The following is a 19668-nucleotide window of genomic DNA, read 5'->3' as shown; positions in this document are numbered from 1 at the left end:
TCATTCATTGTAACATGGCAGAGGTATACTGAATAAATGGTTGTAATATTCTCTCATGCACACTTAATAATTTTGTTTGTACTAAAATGAGAATGGAAAAAGTTTGTGCCACTAAATTCAAAAGATACATGAAGAAAGGCTATTTCTGCATCTTGAAAAGGAGTCTCTTCATCATTCATGATCTAGCAGGAGCATGTACAGGTAGACCTCAACTTAGAACATTTCACTTAGTGACCATTCAAAGTTACAATGGCACCAGAAAAAGTGACTTATGACTGTTTTTCACACTTAGGACCGTTGCAGTAACTCCATGGTTCATGTGATCAAAATTCAGATGTTTGGCAACTGGTTCATACTTACGACCATTGTGTCAGGATTCTATGATAATATTTCTATGGTCTTTTTAGAGTTGCCATGTTGCAGCATCTCGGGGTCATGTGATCACCTTTTACAATCTTCTGACAAGCAAAGTCAATGGGAAAGCCAGGTTCACTTTACAACAGTGTCACTAACTTTTAACAACTCCAGTGGTTCATTTAACAAATGTGGCCATAAATGTCATAAAATGGGGCAAAATGCATGTTAAGTGTCTCACTTAGCAACAGAAAGGTTGGGCTCAATTGTGGTCGTACGTTGAGGACAACCTGTATTGCTACAATCTTAATTATATCCTGTCATTTTTATTATCCACCGGCTCATAAATGGAGAGGCTGATTATGGTACAGCAAAGCAAAATCATCATAGGAATCCTCAGTCTACTATTAACTCATGTTCATGTATTTTAGTTGTGTTATAAAAGATTTCAGTATGTATTTCTGGAGCTCCACTCTGAGATCTAACAACTTGGTGTACTGAAAGATGTTGCTCCTCCAAAAGAGTAGGACAGACTAGTTGAGTGCTTCTAGTGTCGTCTTTGCTAAATTTAACAGAGACAAGTAAATTAGGACTGATATTGATCCTCTGGGTTGAGAGAAAGTGAAAACTTCACAAACTTTTAATTCTTCCTTTAACTACATGAGGCTCTTTGTGTGAATTAGCTGCTTGGAGCTCAGTTTTATTATGTTTACACAAAGGCTTAGAGGATTCAATTCAGCAGGACTTCCGTTCAAGTTTAGTTGTGCAATGCAGTACAGTACAGGTAGTCCTTGACATACAACAGTTCATTTAGTGACCATTCAAAGTTACAACAGCGCTGAAAAAAGTGACATGACCATTTTTCACACTTGGGACCATTGCAGTATCCCTATAGTCATGTGATCAAAATTCAGATCCTTGGCAACTGGCTCAGACTTATGACGGTTGCAATATTCTGTGGTCATTTGATCACCTTTTTTTGACCTTCCGACAAATCAGATTCACTTCACAATTTTGTTACTAATTTAACAACTGGTGATTCGCAGTTGTGACAAGAAAGATCGTAAAAGAGGGCAAAACTCAACAAATGTCTTGCTTAACAACAGACATTTCGGGCTCAATTGTGGTTGTATGTAAAGGATTACCTATAGTTATAGTACGGATAGACCTCAACTTGCAACCATTTGTTTAATGACTGAAGTTACAATGGCACTGAAAAAAGTGACTTATGAATGATTGTTTTTCACATGACTGTTGCAGCATCCTTGTGGTCATTTAATCAAAATTCAGACACTTAGCAACTGGTTCACATTTATGACCATTGCAGTTTCCTGGGGTCATGTGATCACTTTTGGGGATCTTCTGACAAGCAAAGTCAATGAGGAAGCCAGATGCACTTAACATCGTGTTACTAATTTTACAACTGCAGCAATTCATTTAACAACTGGCAAGCAAGGTTGTAAAAGGGGGCAAAACTCACTTAACTATCTTGCCTGGCAGCAGAAATTTTGGGCTCAGTTATGGTTGTAAGTTGAAGACTAATTATAGCGCTCAAGTGCACAACCTCACACTCTTGGAGGAAAAGGTAGGTTATAAACCTAACAAATACCAGTCATTATGACTGGCTTATACATTTCCTCCTGCCTTAGCATATCAATAATCCTAACCTGCATTTTGGCTTTACCTATAAAGGACTGGCCAAGCACTTCCTCCTGACATAGCATTTATACATTGCCCAAGCCACTACATCTTCTATTTTAGACTATTATAGCTACACACATCAGTATCGATGCAGGATTGTATTTTGTTATTACCATAGTTAATTATAATAAATCGGAAGTTTTGCAATCTTAGTCTTGCTTTAGGCAAGAAAGCCGGATGTGCCAGTCTCTCTCAATGCACATCACAGGGTGGTGGTTGTGGGGAAAATATGAAGAGGAAGGAGTATTCAGGATATTTTTCCTTCTTTGAGTTATTCATTAAAATAAAAAAGACAGAATATAGATAAACACAGTCGGTACAGATAGTCCTTGATCACAATTGAGTCCAAAATTTATGTTGCTAAGTGAGACAATTGCCAAGCGAGTTTTGCCCCAGTTTACGACCTTCCTTGCCACGGTTGTTAAGTGAATCATTGTAGATGTTATGTTAGTAACATGGTGGTTAAGTGAATCTAACTTCCCCATTGACTTTGCTTGTCTGTCACGTCTCCAAAGATGATCCCATGACTGCCACTGTCACAAATGAGTCAGTTGCCAAGCATCCGACCAAGGGGGGATGTTGCAATGGTCGTAAGCGTGAAAAACCAGTCACTTTTCTCAGTCCCACTGTAACTTTGAACAGTCACTAAATGAACCCCTGCAACTGAAGTCGAGGACAAACTGTATTTAGTGGTTCACGTTTTTATTCTAGATATTTAACAACACAGCGGGTATTCGTAAACATGACAGCCTTCTCCACGCCCACGAATAGCCCTGATGGCTGACGACTCTGGCATTTGTACTCCAGCGCCCTCGGAAAGGAATAAGGAAGCCCCACGTCCACCCAGCTAAACCGAGCGGCGGGAGCCAAAGCCCGCCAGTGGTGCGGGAGTGGGCGGGGCCAACGTGGCGGTACCTGCGCACCACGACCTCCAATCGGAGCATCCTGGAAAGCGGCACCGGCGAGGGAGCCGCTGCGGAGCCTCATACCGGAGGGAGCCGGCAAGGTTATCGGCAGCGGCGCTTCAGCGACCCCGGAGCGGGGCGCCTCCCCGGCTTTCCGAAGCCGTCCTCTGTTTGACCTCAAGGTGCTTGCGGGACGCCAGGTCGTGAGACGCGGTCCCCTCCTTGCGGTCTCTCCAAGGCGAAGGCGTGTCATCATCATCGCCGCCGCCGAGAGCGCGCTTTCAATCGGACCGCAGGCGGGCGCCGAGTCTCGAGAAGGTCCCGGGTTCGGCCCGAAGAGAAAGGAGCCCGCGGAGGAATCGAGCTCGGAATCCCAGCAGCGTTTCGGAGCAGCGGATTTCCCGAGTGGAGTTTGGGGCAAGTTATCTTTCCGACACGTTTCCAAGGTCCGGCCAGGCCAAGGGACACGTGGGTTTGGTCTGGCCTTGGGTCCTCCGTTCTTCCCCGGAGCTCGGGGACCGCTCGAACCGAAGGGCAGCCACCCCTCATTCCCCCCTCCCACACCCCTCTCAGGCTCCTGGTTGTGCTGTCGACTGGTTTTGGGGACTTAAACCCCGAAAGCCCCCCCTCCCTTTTCCTTCCCCTTCTGCTCTTTCCAAGAGGCCTGTCGTTTGCTTTGATCCGGATTGGTGGGGCTGCATTGCTAAAAGCGGGCAACGCTACAGCTATTGTATTCCAGGTTATTTTTTTAAGGGTAAACGAATACGTTTAGCGTTTGGAAACATCCGTTTTGCTCTTGAGCCAAGTTAGCGCTGTTGCAAAACAAACAAACAAAAAAAAAAAAACACAACGCCCCAGAATGTGTACTTCCACCCACGCTAGAACATTGTTGGAGCCTGCACAAGTTGTGCTGGTAGGTTGCACACAATTTAACTAGTTCGACTTTGATTTGCACCTTTCAGGGCATCGAACTTGGCGACTCCCCAGTTGCATTTTGGCACCCTGTTGTTCCCAGCCTGCCCAAAGCCATGATTGAGGGTTTTGTTTTTGTTACAGGCAATGCCCACTTTTTCTTTAGGAACCAAAGGTAGCCTAGGTAATATAGGCAGTCCTTCACCACAACTGAACCCTTTCCGTTCCTAAGCAAGAGAGTTAAGTGAGTTTTGCCCTATTTTAATGACCTTTCTTGCCACCCTTCTTAACATTTGTTAAGTGAATCTGGCTTCCCCAGTGACTTTTTTTGACAGAAGGTCGCAAACCTACCCACCCAAACAGTTAGTGTAGGGAAAGGATTTTGTCCCATCCACATAGTTTTAGCTGAACTTTTGCTAGTTTATGCCTATTCTTCCTATTTCTTTGTCCATAATCTGACATAGAGCTGTTTCAACGTCCTTAAATTTAAGTCATGGGACAATTGCTAAAATGTAATGGTTGTGTAGATGAAAACAGGATAGAAGAACAGTGTGAAATAATTATATGACTGGGTGGTAAAGCATCAATAATTGTGTCAACTTCCTTAACCCTGAGGGCCACATACTCTATATGGCATTTTAAATTATGTTTTGCTAACACCATTCCAAAATGCTGGAGGCTGCAAAAATTACATTGGTGCACGAAATCCATATGTTTACATAAAACTACTCTTGCAAGGATTGCTTTTATTCGCAGTATGGGAGAGGTTATCTTCCTGTACTTTACTTGGGAAGCAAGGGTGGAGTGCAGATCTGCAACTCCAAATTTATTTCCTGGAGGTCTGAGTGTAAATCCTTAATTGCCAGGTATATTCTGCTTAAGAATATTCTGCTAAAAGTTATAAATGAAAGATAAAATTTCATTTATAATTCAAGAAGCTTTATATATGAAACCGCTCAAGTGTATTAACTGTGCAGTTGTTTAGTATGTTTGTGCATAATGCAACAGAGACATTCTTAGCAGTGTTGTACCATTAATATGTATATGTTCAAAGGCCATCATATACATTAACTAGGATAGGCCTATGCCTTGCATTATAAACTAATCTAGCCATCCCCGTGTCATCCAATTGATTTACTGAGACCCCCCCAAAAATTACATGCCATAATTCAGATGATGCCTAATAGCAAAAACTACTAAAGGTGCTTTTTCAAAGGCAACGGGTACTTTGTTTTTCCTTCTCATCCAAGAAGTTTTTCATCTTCAAGAAAAAAACAAACTCCTTTTGTTGCCTTTTGAAAAAGCAACTTTGGGACAACCAGGACCTGGATGATTGAGAATTTCTATAGACATTTAGCAAAACCTGTACTTTTCATTTACATTGAGCTTAAATTGGCCACATCAGGAGAAATGGATCTATCCACAGAAGAATAACAATGCTGTATGAAAGTCGGATCAGAAAATATACTCCAGGAATGTTAAGAATTTTGAAAATGAGCTTTCTTGTTTACAATATGAGATAAAGATGAAAAGGGAGCACTTGCTTTTTCTCTGTGACTATCAAGCTATTTAAGCTGTCAGTGGTTTCAGAAAAAATGTGGTACCTGTTCAGAGTTGAAAGATGTCATTAAAAAGCAATCTATCCCAGTCAAACATTTCAGAAATAACAATGGTGAGAGTGTGGGATTTCATCCTAGACTTGAAATCTTTCCAGCTCGTTTAATGGCTTTGGTTTTTTGCTCCTACTTCTACTACTTCTCACTGGATATATTGGGCACCAGTTTTCATAACTCCTTAGCTGTCTGGGGATTAATGACTATATATTTGTTTGGAAAAGTTACTTCAAAATGCCGTTTACCTTTTGTTTTTTAAGATGGCATCAAGGCCAGGTGTTTTGTAGAGCGGTTGCCAAAAATACCTTAGCTAGTTTTGGCGTGTTGTAGCGGGTTGATGGTTTGGACTGGAACCAGCTTGAAAAGTTGGATTGAGACATGGTGGAGTTTCCATGAATTTGGGTTCATCTATTGAGCTCAGTGGATGTTACTTCCTGTTGAGCCCGCACAACTTGTTTTTCTTATTGGCTATGTTGCAGCCTGGGGCAGGATTGCCTTTGGTGCCTGGGATTTATGGGGTTTACCTCTTTGTCTGGGCTGCTGCTGTGACAGGACCATCATCCCCAAGAACCAGCAGTTGGACAATCATATTGGGTGCACCAGGTATGTGGAACAACTTGAGCGCATGGACCAGTTGTGGTGTACCAAGCGGTGTTAGGCTGCATGACAATGGAGAGGAGCATGACAGTGGCTGCTGAAAATGTTTTTAACATGGCTGTGTGGAATCAGTGAGCTCAGGTGTGATGATTGCTAAGGCAACAGAGGCAGGTGAGATAGTCCAACTCAGGGGTGTCAAACTTGCGGCCCGCAGGCCAGAAGTGTTATGCGCTGGCCATGCCCACGCCTGGTTTAGCGAAGGGAGGAAAAGTTGCAATACGTCACATGAAGATGCTGTGACGACACAAATTTGCCTCCCCTCAACCAGCTGAACCCTTGATAGCCGCCTAGAATGGGAGACCAGCTATGGCTTTGGATCGGATTGGGCCTGAGTGGCCTCTACATAATGGATCCTGGAACTCTCCTGGGTATATACAGATTAACTAAATAGCTCTAAGAGACAATGTAGAATGCCACTGGCAAATAACAAAGAGCGAAGATGATTGAACAGGAGTTAGAGCTGTAATTAGGGTCTGTGGCAATAAGGATGCCAAAACTATTATTTCTCTGTCCTTATCACCTCTGCAGATAGCAAGCCAGCAGCCCCAGTTCCAGTAACCCAGACCCTTCTTGGAGGTAGTCATTCTGAGGTTTACCTCCAGAGATACTATAAAGGATACTCTGGTTATCTAGTGTAGGGATGTCCAACTCATGGTCCGTGGGCTGAATCCGGCCCGTGAGACCACCCTGGAAACGGTGAAGGACTGACCCGCAGTGCCTCTCCCAGTGAAACTGGGCTCCCAATCTCCATTTTAGGTTGGGATGAAAACTGAGCTCCTCCCGAGATCCATTTTCAATCGCAGAGGGTTGCAGGAGGCCTTCCCAGCTGAAAACGGAGATTGTACGCGGTTTCACTGGCAGAGCACTCAGGCCACCTCAGGCACCCCTGGCATGAGTGATGTCAAGCTGGTCATGCCCACCCCAGCCTCCCGAGGTCAAACACAACCCCGATGCAGCCCTTAGTGAAATCGAGTTTGACACCCCTGATCTAGTGGATAAAGTTGCTTGGATTCGCTCTGGGTTAAACTTCAGCCTTGGTGCAGGGCCAGTGGAGGTTAGAGGGCTGGGTCTTACATGGTTATCTGGGAGGAGTTGAACCCTGTTGAACTTGAGAAAGAAGACAGGGTTCTCGCAGCTGTCAGTTTGGCCACCTCTGTGTTCGATCCGTGGATAGTCAAGGCTGCCTGGGAGAAGACGTGTGATTAGGCCTGGGCAATAGTTATGGGTAGTCCTCACAACTATTTGTTTAGTGATCATTCAAAGTTACAATGGCACTGATAGAAGGGAATTATGACCTCTCCTCTTATTTAATATCTTCATGAGGCCGCCGGGCGATGTGATCCCACAGTTTGGAGTGAATTGTCAGCTGGTTTTGTTGCCACCTTTGAATTATCTCTTCATTTCTATTTGTACTTTATTTTATTTTATTTTTCTCTTTTTTATATTGTCTTTTAACTGGTTAACTGTTTTTAACTGGTTAACTGTTTTCACTGGACATAGCCACTAATTTGAGATAAATTGAATAAATAAATAAATAATACTTTATCATTAGAAGTAGACTATGTTGCACAATTAAAATAGAGTTCCTTACTTATTATTTGGAGGTCTACCTATCTAGGTTTTCTGCTCTGCTTTCAGTTTCCCAATTTTCCATCTGCTGGAGCAAGTAATACTCTCTTATCTTATCCCCCAACAGCTGTTGGTGTCTATTTTTTTTAACTGTGGGCTGGCAGAAACTGCAGCTGAATGTCTCTCAGGACTGTTTTTAAAAACTTAACACTGTGATATGATCTTTGGGTTATATCCAAGCATTAAAAAAAAAACAGTAAGTAGTTAGGCTAAATACTCTTTGCTTAGTCAAAATCAGATGAAGAACAGCTTCCCTGAATCTTATTCTCAAACCTGCCTGCCTTTATGCAAAAATTTACAGCTTTTACAGGAAGTGTAGCGTCCTATCAAATACACAAACTTGACAAACTACTTTGTAAATTTCCTGCTATTAAAACAAATTGAGGAAGAGGAGGAGCTGCATAGTTTTGTCTAAACTTAAGACTGCTATTTCCTACTCTGATTGGAATTCTTCATGAATTGCATAATTATTTAATTACATTTATATACCTGCCCAACTTCCAACAGCTGTGGGCGGTGTACAGTTGTTAAAATATTTTTAAAAAAACAAACAATAGAGAAAACAAAAATAATAGAAGACAAAAGGAAAACAGTGGCAGAGAGAAACAGAAAGGAAGAAAGGGGTATCAATTGTACTGTTGAAAGGCCTGGACCAAGAGCCAGGTCTTTAAGGGCCCTTCAAAATCTCTGTAGGGTGGGTGCCATTTGAATTTCGGAGGGGAACCTCATTCCAGAGGGCAGGGGCCCCAGAGAAAATACACTTGTATTCTCAGTAGGTACCATTGCTTCATCCATGGAACCTGGAGCTTGCCAATCCTGCCAGATGGAACCAGTTGGGTCGATACTATAGGAACTAAAGTATCTGTTAAAAAGAAACCTAACATCCTTTTCCTGTAATTTAGTGGTTATATTTTTTTTATTCAACAGCATACTAGCAAAGTGACTATCTAATGGGCATATCTATCATCTTGGCATGTGCTGGTAACAATTAGCTTTCCAAACTGCTTTCTAGGAGTAGCTGTTTAAAAATAGGTCTGAATATTTTCTGTGCTAATCTCCAGTCATATTTTGACTTATAAAGCTTACTGAGCCTAAACCAATGTATGTATTTGTCAGAAGTAAGAGAAGAATGTGATTTTTCAAAGGTGCCTATAGTAGGCATTTGTGGGGGGGGGGTGTTGGGTTTGTTTTTTTGTAACAACTTTTGCTGATTCTCTCTTTTGCATATAGGTTTGGGGAAGATGTTGCTGTCCAGATCCAGCGGAAATGGTTTCTGTACCCTTCAACGAACATACCGGTATGAAAAAAAAAAAAAAGGGTTACTCATTTGAAAGCATATTTACAGTGAAGGGAAACTTTTAATTCTGAACAATACATCCAAACTCAGAATTCCTGCTACCTATAATTCTTTCAGGACACCTTGTCAACTGGAATCTTAGACTTGGTGGCAATAATTAAAAGTTTTTATCAGAGATGCTTTTTATTAATGCTGTCTTGATGAAGTTAGAAGGGGCTCAGCTAAAGAGAGGAATGATGAGATAACCTCATTATTCATTATGTCATTATATTAAGATCATAAGATATTGGAATATCATTGTTGACCATTTCCCTTTAGAATTATTTTTAGACAGTGAACTTGTTTCTACATTACTGTTACCTTATAGCAGGGCTGTTAAACTCCTGGCCTGCGGGCCAGATGTGTCACAAGCTGGCCACACCCACACCTGGTTTAGCAAAGGGGGAAAAAGTCCCGATATGTCATGTGTATGCCACCATGACGATGCGAGTTTGACACCTCTGCCTTATAGGGTTGAAAAAAAGGCAATAAAAGGTCTACTTTTTAGACTGTTGATACTGTTTTGAAAAGTCTAAATTACCCAAATTTTAATCTCAGGCAAGATTAAATCAGTCTGATTAAATAACAGCAGTCTTGCAAGAGCTTATCTTGGTTTATCAACTTCTTCCTGTTCTCTTTTCAAACCTGTCCCAACTCATCCATTTTTCCCCCTCTCAGATGCTGTTACAGATTATTAATAAAAGTTTTACAACTTAATAAAAACAAATCCAGACTCCTTACCCCAACTTACCTAGATAACAATATTTTAGTCTGTTTGCCTTGGCTCCTTGCCCTGATATATATAGGCCTCTAATCTTATCTATAAATGCTTTATTTCCCTTTTAGTAGGGCTTCTGCCTCCACAGTTCCAGACCAAGGATGCAAACTTAGAGATCCTTTTTATTACTCTTTCAATTTCACCTTGAGCTGAGGCCAAAGTTAATCAGTAATGTTTGTGATTCCTGGAAAGCAGATATCTGACTCCAACTACTCTTGATTGCAAGAGTCATGTTCAGAAGGTTAGGCTCTTCTACAAAGATCAAGCAATTAAAGTGTAGCAGAAAAGAGGTTCATTTTAAAAAAAAATTGATGATGTGCTGCTTAAAATAGACCCTGCAGTGGCATGTTAAGCTTCTTGAAAAATTTGATCCATGTGCTCTGGTTATATTGCAGTCTTGGAGACCAAACTCATTCTGACTTTAAAGGCCCCATTTTTTTTTTTTAAAAAAAGAAAAGTAACAATTCAACTGCGAAAAGTTCGCTTGCCTCTGCTTTCAGGGAAATGGTTTTCCTTTTTCTAATAATAATCCAGAAGGTGCTTTCTTGTTGATTTTATTTTGAACATTTCAGAAGCTTGCTCCATGTGGTGAACCCAGGCTGCTCTCAAAAACAAAGGGGAACTCTGCCAAGTCAAGAGAAGGCCAGCCAAGGAACTGAACAAACTCTTGCATTAGAGATATGGCAACTCGCCCTTTAGGTCGCATGTTCACACTATTCTCTCTGAAAATAGGAAACCGCCCTTTTGTTTAAGAAGATTTATTTGAAAGTAGATTAGGGGGATTCTTAGGTTTTGTTGCTTAGAGACCAGAAAAGAGTTCCCTCTGCTTCTTGGCAGCCTCCTTTAATGCTTTCTCCCTCTCCTCTTTCTTCCAGTAATGGATTCCTTTGCCTTTGCTTTTCTGTGTTGCATCACAGGCTTTGTAAATGTGCAGCATGATTCAACATATTCAAAAAGTTGAATCGTAGTTGTGACCCAGCACATTTAAAGGACACTGGGATACCTTTTCTTTAATGGCTGCTGGCAGGGTAGAATAACTGTATGTGCTTTCTAGGATCAGAAAGGACTCAACTATGATTTGTTTGCAAAACCCAACTTGAGAACCATTTGTCATTACCATCCATGAGAGGTAAAATAGTTTTGGCAGGCTGCTGAGGATTCTGCCATGGTAACCTGAAGCTCTTCAGAACATAGAAACAGCCCTGCTAGAAGGGACCAAGCATCCATCTGATTTGGCCTGCTACTTTTGTGGGCCACAATCGTTTAGTTCCAGGAACTTCTGAAAACTGGGTAGCAGTTCAACTGAACAGCTGGTCCATGTTCCTTGTCCTTAATGTTCAGAAACACAGCGTCTAGCTTCTTATTAGGTTACTTTCCATAATATGTCTTTTCTTTCCTCCCTCTCTTTTTAGAGACCTCTTAAGATAATTGATATATTGTATTTCTTTGGGGAATTATGATACGTCTCTGATCTTTTATTAAGAAAGGCTGAACTTGTGTGGAGTGTTTCTGGGTGTACATGTCTCCTTAGGGTATTGCATTTGGCCCATTTTGTTTTTGTTTTTCCTTGTAGGTTAAGAGACATGGCTTGGAGGAACTGCCTTCCCACTTATTGGGTGCAGCTTCCCTTCTGTGCCCACAGCACTTGGAATAATGCTGGCAGCAGGAGGCGCAGGCTGATGGTAGCTGCGGGAGCAGGCCTGGGTGTGTCTAGCATCTTGGTTTATGGAAGACACCATTGGCAGGTGAGGGAGTGAAAGATGGCCCGGTATGTTACCCAGGAATGAAACATGGAAGGCTTGAGGCTGCTGGGGGAGGGTGGTGTTGAAACTCTGCTTCAGTTGAGACTTCCTAAATGCTTTGTGGTTTAAGAAAATGGAGACTATTTAAGGCTGAAAGGTCCCATTAGTGAAGGGGCCCAAAAGATATGTCCCACGTGCAGTCACTGTTATGCTTTTCGTGGCCAAAGAATGGACGGAGTCAAATATTTGTTCCTTCCCTCCTTTTTTTAGCTTTTGAGGCCTCAGGCAGCCATTTTCCTGCTTAAAACTGCTTAAACTGCACCCCCGTGTAGGCATCCCCTGTTTTTGGACTGTGGCTGGGACATTTCAAACCATGTCTGGTAGGGCTCTTGAGTTGAGAGAAACATCTCTTGAGTACTGTTGATGAAGATTTTTAGTCATCTAGACAGACTTATCTGGAAGAAATTGAGTCATGGCAGCTGGACTTCTTTCCTTGTTGGTTTGAGGCATTTAGCTGTCCATCCAAGCAGCTTCTTCACTCTGAACAATTTGGTTAGGGGAATCTGAGCAGGCAGAAAGTCGCTGGAATGTGCCAGCTTCAAATCCCCATGTACTGTTCCTTTCCTGATTGCCTCTTTTGGTTTTCTCGCAGGCAGCCACGGCTGAGCCTCCAACAGCCACACATAATGCCTCATTCCCTCACTTCACCCGAGAAGAAGTGGCCCGCCATCAGAACGAAGCGAATCGGGTGTGGGTGACTTATGGCAGTGAAGTTTTTGATGTCACCGATTTCTTAGAGCATCACCCTGGGGGCAAAAGCAAGATTCTTCTGGCAGCAGGCGGGGCTTTGGAACCCTTTTGGGCGCTCTATGCCATGCATGAACAAGATCATGTCCGAGAGATCCTTTGGGAATATAAAATAGGAGAGCTGAGCCCAGAAGAGCCTCCTCTGCCAAGCCCAGATGACCCTTATGCCAACGATCCTCCACGCCACCCCGCCCTCCGAGTCAATACCCTCAAGCCTTTCAATGCAGAACCTCCTCCAGAGTTACTGGCAGAATATTTTTTGACCCCTAACCAGCTCTTCTTCAAGCGCAACCATCTCCCAGTGCCAGTTGTGGACCCTGAAGCCTATCGCCTGTGTATCCAAAGTCCCTCTGGTCAGAACCTGTTCTTCTCTTTGCAAGAGCTGAAACAGAGTTTTCCAAAATACGAGGTTACCGCCACCATACAGTGTGCTGGCAATCGCCGGGCAGAGTTAAACACCATCAAGAATACCAACCGGCTCGGGTGGAGCATTGGGGCCATTAGCAATGCCTGTTGGGGTGGTGCCCGGCTTCGGGATGTTCTAATGAAAGCTGGGTATCAACCAGGGGATGAGGGTCATGTCTCCTTTGAGGGCCTGGACACGGATCATAGTGGCACTGTATATGGAGCCTCCATCCCTTTTCAGAAAGCCATGAGTCCGGATGGGGACGTCCTCTTGGCATATGAGATGAATGGGGAGGAGCTGCCTCGGGATCATGGATTCCCTCTGAGAGTTATTGTGCCAGGAGTGGTGGGGGCTCGTAATGTAAAATGGCTGGCTCGGATTACAGTGGGGCCAGAGGAAAGCAAGAACCACTGGCAGCAAAAGGATTACAAAGGATTCTCTTCTTCCGTAACCTGGGAGACCGTGGATTTCTCCAAGGCACCTGCCATTCAAGAGATGCCCATCCAGTCTGCCATCACTGAGCCATCTTCTAAGACATCTGTCTCTCCTGGGGAGCTCACGGTGAAGGGCTATGCCTGGAGTGGTGGGGGCCAGAGGGTGATCCGTGTAGATGTCTCCCTGGACGGTGGGAAAAACTGGCAAGAGGCAACGCTAACTGGTGAAGAGCAGCTGCCTGGCCGAGTTTGGGCTTGGAAGCTTTGGCAGCTGGATGCTTTTGTGCCTGCTGGCACCAAGGAGTTGAACATTGTCTGCAAGGCTGTGGACACCAGCTACAATGTACAACCTGAACGTGTGGAACCACTCTGGAACATTTTGGGAGTACTCAACAGTGCTTGGCATCGAGTCCGTGTCCCTGTGGCAAAGGATTGAGAGGACTGATGGCCTAGAAGCATCCTGGCTTCTTTCTATATTTCTGCTGATGTAGGGACATTAGCCCCTGTCCCCCGGAAGAAGCCAAGAAGAAGGGCTGAGTCCTTGAACAGGGGTGACTGTTGGGCTTCTTTCCTCATTCCCTGTGCAATTCCTGTGAATGTAGAATTTTGGGGCTAAGGCAGGGATGGGGTGGGCAACTAAGGCCTTTTACAATTTGTGGGTTTCAACTCACAGAAATCCTGAGCCAGCCATGCTGGCTTAGGAATTCTGGGAATTGAAGTCCACATGTTGTAAACGAGTTATAGTTGCTCACCTCAGTCTAAGGTGTTTATCTTCTTCTGAGGGTATGTTGGTCTCCTTCACTTAGCTTTCTCCTTAACTGAGACTCATTTTCCTCAGGAATTTTGGATTTGGGCTTTTATACTCTTTAGAAATCTTCCAGTTGTCAAAATTACTGATTTATTTGCCGGTTGGAGATCTTTTTTAGGGTTTCCCTCCAAAGATTTATTAATGGTATTGGATCACTTGACGCTAAATTAAATAACCCATCGTTTTAGGAACACGGCCATTTTATTACCCTGCTTTCTCCAGTGAGATGCCAACTTCGGCCTTGCCATATAATATGGGAGAATTTGATATTTCTCCCACCATAATACTGAGGAGTATTGCAAATTTAGTATTTTCCTTTAAAGACCTGGGAGCCTTGTCCCACATCGAGTCTGCCAATCAGTTCTTGCTGCATGAACACACCACAGCAACTCTTCTTGTAGGCTATTATTCTGGGCAAGTTTTGTGGTCACCTAGAATCCATAATATTGGAGTAAGAAACCTGATGTTCCCAGTTGCTTTGATCTGCTCTCAAGAAACACAGACTTGCCTGGCTTAGTGGTTTCCCCTCTGTATTTCAAATGTTGGTGTGTTGTAACCTTTGTCAACATGCCTTCATTAACTTTGCTGCTATAATTTTATTTATTTAGTAAAAAACTTTAGACAGCTGTCCAACTCACACAGAGATGACTTCGAGTGACTTAACAAAAGTTTTAAAAAGCCACCATGTAACAAAACCCACCGCAGCCCCCAAGGCAGCAACAAGACAATCAAATCAGCCATTTGATTGTCTCCATCTTCCATTCATGGTCCTCAGGCCTGCTGACAAAGCATTGCAAGCTGGGGATCACTTTTGGGGAATAATGTTCCATAAAGAAGGGACCACCAGAGAGAAGGCTCTGTTTTGTGGTCCTATCAGATAATAATCCCTAATTGATGGGACCTCTGACATGCCCTGCCTTTCTGTTCTAGTGGGCTGGTGTAATTTCTTGGTTTTTGTTAGTTCACCTCCAGATTCTTACTGCTGAAATAAGAGCTGAACGTAAAATAAGTTTGGTTGTCCCAGATATAAAATTGAATAGGATTCTTGAGCCATTGGCCTTCTGGGGAAAAGAGTAGATTTCATCAGCTGTTATCCTCACTAGAATTCTTTTCTGTCTGGGGACCTACCCATGTTCTTTATTTATAGAGAAGGGCCCGGACATGCACTTCGAGAAATATTTTAAATTAAGTCTCCTGAGCCAGCAGGTTTCACAAAGAGAATGGATCAAGTTGAAAGACTGCCACACAGGGGGATCCTGTTTTATGAAAAACAGCCAGGTGAGGGGGGCAGGTGGCGGGGCTTTGGGCAGAAAAAGTTAACACTTTCTTCCCATAGCCTGAGCTTCAAAGAGGGGCTCCTATTGCTACATGAGCTGCTGCTCTTGGTGGTAGCAAATATTTTTCTTCCAGGTCATGCTGGGATCCATTTTCGTACAAAGAAAATTTCTCTGTGCCATCGTGACCATGTTGTATCTTCTGTCACCTTTCTTGATGCAGGTAGTCCTCGACTTACAACCATTCATGTATAATGACAGTTTTAAATTACAATGGCACTAAAAAAAAGTGATGTATGACCGTTTTTCACACCCGGCCGTTGTAGCATTCCCATGGTCATGTGATCAAAAATCAGATGCTTGGCAATTGCTTCATATTTAGGATGGTTGCCGTGTTCCAGCTTTTGTGACCTTGGCTGACAAGCAAAGTCAATGGGGAAGCCAGATTCGCTTAACAACCGTGTTGCTAATTTAACAATTGCAGTTATTTGCTTAACAACTGTGGCAAGAAAGGTTGCAAAATGGAGCAAAACTCATTTGATAGCAGTCTTCCTTGGATAGCAGAAATTTGAGGCTCAGTTGTGGTCGTCTGTTGAAGACTACCTGGACTTGTCAAAAATAACAGCATAGATTAGAGCCAATTCAAATTCAGAAGTGAATTCTTTGGGGCCTCAGAGCTGTAAAAAATAATAATAATTGCCACCAAAAAAATAAGTGCCAGGTTACTAGCTGCCTGAAAGTCTCGTCTATAAGGTGGAAGGCCACCAAAGAGAAAAATGTTCCTTGCTTGTGACCCATTGATTTACATTTGGTACTAGCACCTTGAGAAGAAAGAAACTATAGCCATGATTTTTGCCACTTGCAAGATTCTTCAAGTGTCCGAAATGCAAGGTGCAAGGCTCAGTATCTCAGCATTGAGCCCTGAAATTGCATCTAGGAAGGGAAAGAAAGCTGTGGACCTTCCTATAAAGTCCCACAGCTAAACCATTCTTTAACCGTGAGCTAATAAACCATAAATGGTGCTGTATGATTCATGAAGCTAAGAACCATGTTTTATAACTGTCAATGGCCAGGTTCACAAAACCTTCTAGTTCAAACCCAAACCACACAACAACTCAGGGGGTCATTGGGCTGAGTGTCTTTTCGCTGCCCAACATTGAATTTCTGTTATACTATTTGTTTTCTTTCACTCAGGGCCATCCTGTTTGAGAGCCGTAGATCAAAACAGCTGAGGAAGGGAGGCATCAGGTTTGCCCTCAGGGGGTCCTGCAGAAGCTCTCCTGCAAGATTGCTTTGTTGCTCTGGGCACCAGGTCAAGCCGGCATCTGGATTGATATTCCTCCAGGTTGATTGATGAGTTTGTCTTCAGCTCCATAGCACTGCAGCACTGCTGTATCAATCCTCAGTGGTAGAGAAAGGGGTTGATGGAGGGAGAGCATTGCTGTGGACGTATTGTCTTCCCGTCTTTGATAGGCTAAAGCCAAAAACCAGAATGAAAAAGTATCAGACGAGAGAGCTCTTATATAACACTTTCCAAGCTGTAGAATTTAGTTTTGGCTCGTGGGGGAGGGGAAGCATGCATCCTCCCATCAAAAATGATTTGTGTGCTTTTTTAATCTGTTTTTTTAAGGATACTATTTGCTGCCCCCTGTTGGGAATGGTAGGAAATGGTTTTATTTCAATTATTCTCTCCTCCTGTTGGGGACTTGTAGAAATTCTAGGGCTAAATGGATCTTCCTCACTGCCATATACTCTATAGCACTTTGTAAGGGGAAAAAACAATCGGGAATTGTTTTGCTTTTGCTGAACTAATTCCATGTTGCAAGTCATTCCCGCAAATTCTTCTGCTCAGTTATATCTTGGATCACCACTCATGGAGAATGGACCTTTCAGTAATTCAGCAACAGAAGCTAACTCCATGTTGGCTGGTGTTGGATCATGATGACTCTCACTCTCAGGCAAAAATTAACGGGTTGGAAATGATTGAACGCAGAGCACTACCTCAAATGGTGCTGCCTTGAGACAGCTGGTTTGGTAACGGCATCATGATTCAAGCAAAGCCCAAGCATTATTTTTGGAAACCCAGTACAAACAAATCTTGGATAAGAGCTAACACACATGGAATTTCCCAAGTCAAAATTCTGAAATTTTTGAAACGAGGAACTTGCCACATCTTTTCACCATTAATGGAGACCAACTCAAGTTAAGCCTTTCTGTTCTCCAGCTGAACTCACTGCCTCTGAAAAAATGGAAGACTAATGTAGGGGTTGGCTTTGTTTTGTTTTTAGTTTTCTTTATTTCTGACTTCCTTGGTTGTATTTATAACATGGCAAATAAGGTTGATGTTTTTGGCTTTAAGAGATTCCAATGTAAAGATTGTACTTCTCTCACCCATTGCCCTTCCTCTGAGGTTGATCTGGAGAAATTCTCCAGACTGTTTCCCAAAAACTAGACAATCAAAACCTGGGCAATACATATACTGAGGTACAAATTAATACATAACAGATGGATACATAACTGAAATATGTTTATTTTGCTATAATAACGTGATGACAGGCCAGAGTTCTCCTTTCTGAACTGACCTAGTATAACCAAATGTGTGAATGATCTTGGGGGAAGAAGGAAAAAGATGCTGCCTAAGAAACAACCAGACAAGAGAAGGAGGAGAGTCCCTAAGACCTTAATGATCAGAGGAAGAAAGGACCTGGCCTAATTGATCAGCCCGTTAAAAGTGAGGGGCAGGGAATTTGTCCTTCTAGATTTGCAAGATTCTTTAATGTAGCCTTATAATAAAGTAGAATTAGTTCATCTAGTCCTGTTTTCTGTCTGGTTTATCTGGGAGGGCTCATACTTAAAGAGCATGTATTCTTCCCCTATAAGCATCCTTGATCATAGCTAGGGGGAAAAATACAAGAAGCTGTTCTAGGACCTTAAAAAGAGTCCAAGGAAGAAGGGAGCTGCCCTTTATTTTCTCCTGCCCAATGCTGACTTTCTCAGTTCCACTGTCCCCCTAGCCAATGGGGAAACACCAGGATCAAATAGGTACAATCAAAGAGGGAGCTTAAAGGTGATGAAACAAAATGTTTGCCCATTGTCTCAAAATGATAAGTCAACAAGGAAGTCATTTCTATAATGTTCAGGGCTATTCCCTCAAGTAGATGTTCTGCTGCTCAAGGAATTCTAGTTAATTAGCCATAAAGAACAAACAACAATATGAACTTGTTTCCCTTCCTGTGTTTCAGACTACAGTTCTCATCTCTTTAGCCTTTAGTCATGATTGCAAGGACATCAGGTAGGTTATAACTAAAAGACTGCTGGCTGTGAAGGGGTCAAGGGCCCCCTTGTCCACTCACTATGGCTGACAACTGCCTTCTCCAAGCTGGGGATGTTGAAAGTTCTACAATACATCTGGATTGCATCATTTTGAAGAGAACTCAGGAAATGATACATCTATGGCACATTTATATTTTGTTGGTTGGCTTTAAGAATGACATAGAATCAGCAATCTGAAAATACAGTGAGAACCTGTAGTTGTATCAGATTGTAGACCAAGGGTCTTCAAACTTGGCAAGTTTAAGACTTGTGGACTTCAACTCCCAGAATTGCAGAGCTAACATGACTGGAGGAGGAATTCTGGGAGTTGAAGTCCACAAGTCTTAAAGCTATCAAGTTTGAAGACCCGATTGTAGACTCTACCTCTGTTCATAGTGCAGCTTTATCCAATGGAGCTTTCCTACCCTCTATTTCAGGCTATGGTAATTTCTGTCTTTGCAATCTAATCAGACCAACTGATCTTCACAGCAGCTGGGAAGAAAGATCAGTCAACCAGCCAGATAAATGGTAATCCTCTGGATATGTCCTGAACAATCTGAACCCACATGCAGAGACCAGTATGACTACGTAGTGGTTCTTTATATTCTGTTTATGATCTCTCTTCATTCCAAACTTATATAGGAGGCTGATGCTTCTCGGGAAAAATAATTAATTTGCTGTGTTACATTTGAATAGTACTTACTAAAAGTTCTACCTTGTTTTTCATTTCATCTTTGTATACTTTCTCCTTCCTCTGTTACAAGTTGTAGGTGTTGTTTTCTTGTTAGATAAGAAACAGACAGGGACGAACCAATAAGACTGTCATTTTTGTAACAAGCTGGGTTTTTTTTCAATTGTGTTCTGGTATAGTACACCAGGGAACCTGTGATTGATGGATGGATTTTGCTGCCTTTGAATCAGTGTTGAATCCTGGTAAATGCCTGGACTAATTCCTGCAGCCATCTTGGCAAGATTTTCAGAAGTAGCTTGCCATTCCAAG

The 19668-nt window shown here is 42.7% G+C and overlaps 1 protein-coding gene across 3 annotated transcripts; it reads left to right on the top strand.

The window, feature by feature from the left end:
• Positions 1–2934: 2934 nt before the first annotated feature.
• Positions 2935–18168, top strand: SUOX (sulfite oxidase). Of its 3 annotated transcripts, XM_087956119.1 has the most exons (5): positions 2983–3406; positions 5965–6088; positions 9002–9068; positions 11459–11630; positions 12280–18168. In XM_087956119.1, the coding sequence occupies exons 3-5, from the start codon at positions 9013–9015 to the stop codon at positions 13708–13710; spliced, it is 1659 nt and encodes a 552-aa protein (XP_087812245.1). In that variant the 5' UTR covers positions 2983–3406; positions 5965–6088; positions 9002–9012; the 3' UTR covers positions 13711–18168. The 3 variants fall into 3 exon arrangements, with proteins under 3 accessions (XP_026534521.1, XP_087812245.1, XP_087812244.1); XM_026678736.2 differs by lacking the exon at positions 5965–6088 and having other exon boundaries at positions 2935–3377; XM_087956118.1 differs by lacking the exon at positions 2983–3406 and having other exon boundaries at positions 5762–6088.
• Positions 18169–19668: the final 1500 nt, after the last annotated feature.

Source organism: Notechis scutatus, chromosome 2 (assembly GCF_049901735.1).
Source record: "Notechis scutatus isolate UNSWTSFEM ecotype Mainland chromosome 2, rNotScu1.2, whole genome shotgun sequence".
NCBI classification, from domain to species: Eukaryota; Metazoa; Chordata; class Lepidosauria; order Squamata; family Elapidae; genus Notechis; species Notechis scutatus.
Note: the sequence above shows the minus strand (reverse complement) of the source record. Positions and strands in the feature narration are given on the sequence as shown.

Coding starts and splice junctions, on each gene's coding strand:
- SUOX (XM_087956118.1), top strand. CDS start 5,878: ATGAATTTGGGTTCATCTATTGAGCTCAGTGGATGTTACTTCCTGTTG. Junction 6,089..9,001: donor AATCATATTGGGTGCACCAG/GTATGTGGAACA, acceptor TTTTGCATATAG/GTTTGGGGAAGATGTTGCTG. Junction 11,631..12,279: donor ATGGAAGACACCATTGGCAG/GTGAGGGAGTGA, acceptor GTTTTCTCGCAG/GCAGCCACGGCTGAGCCTCC.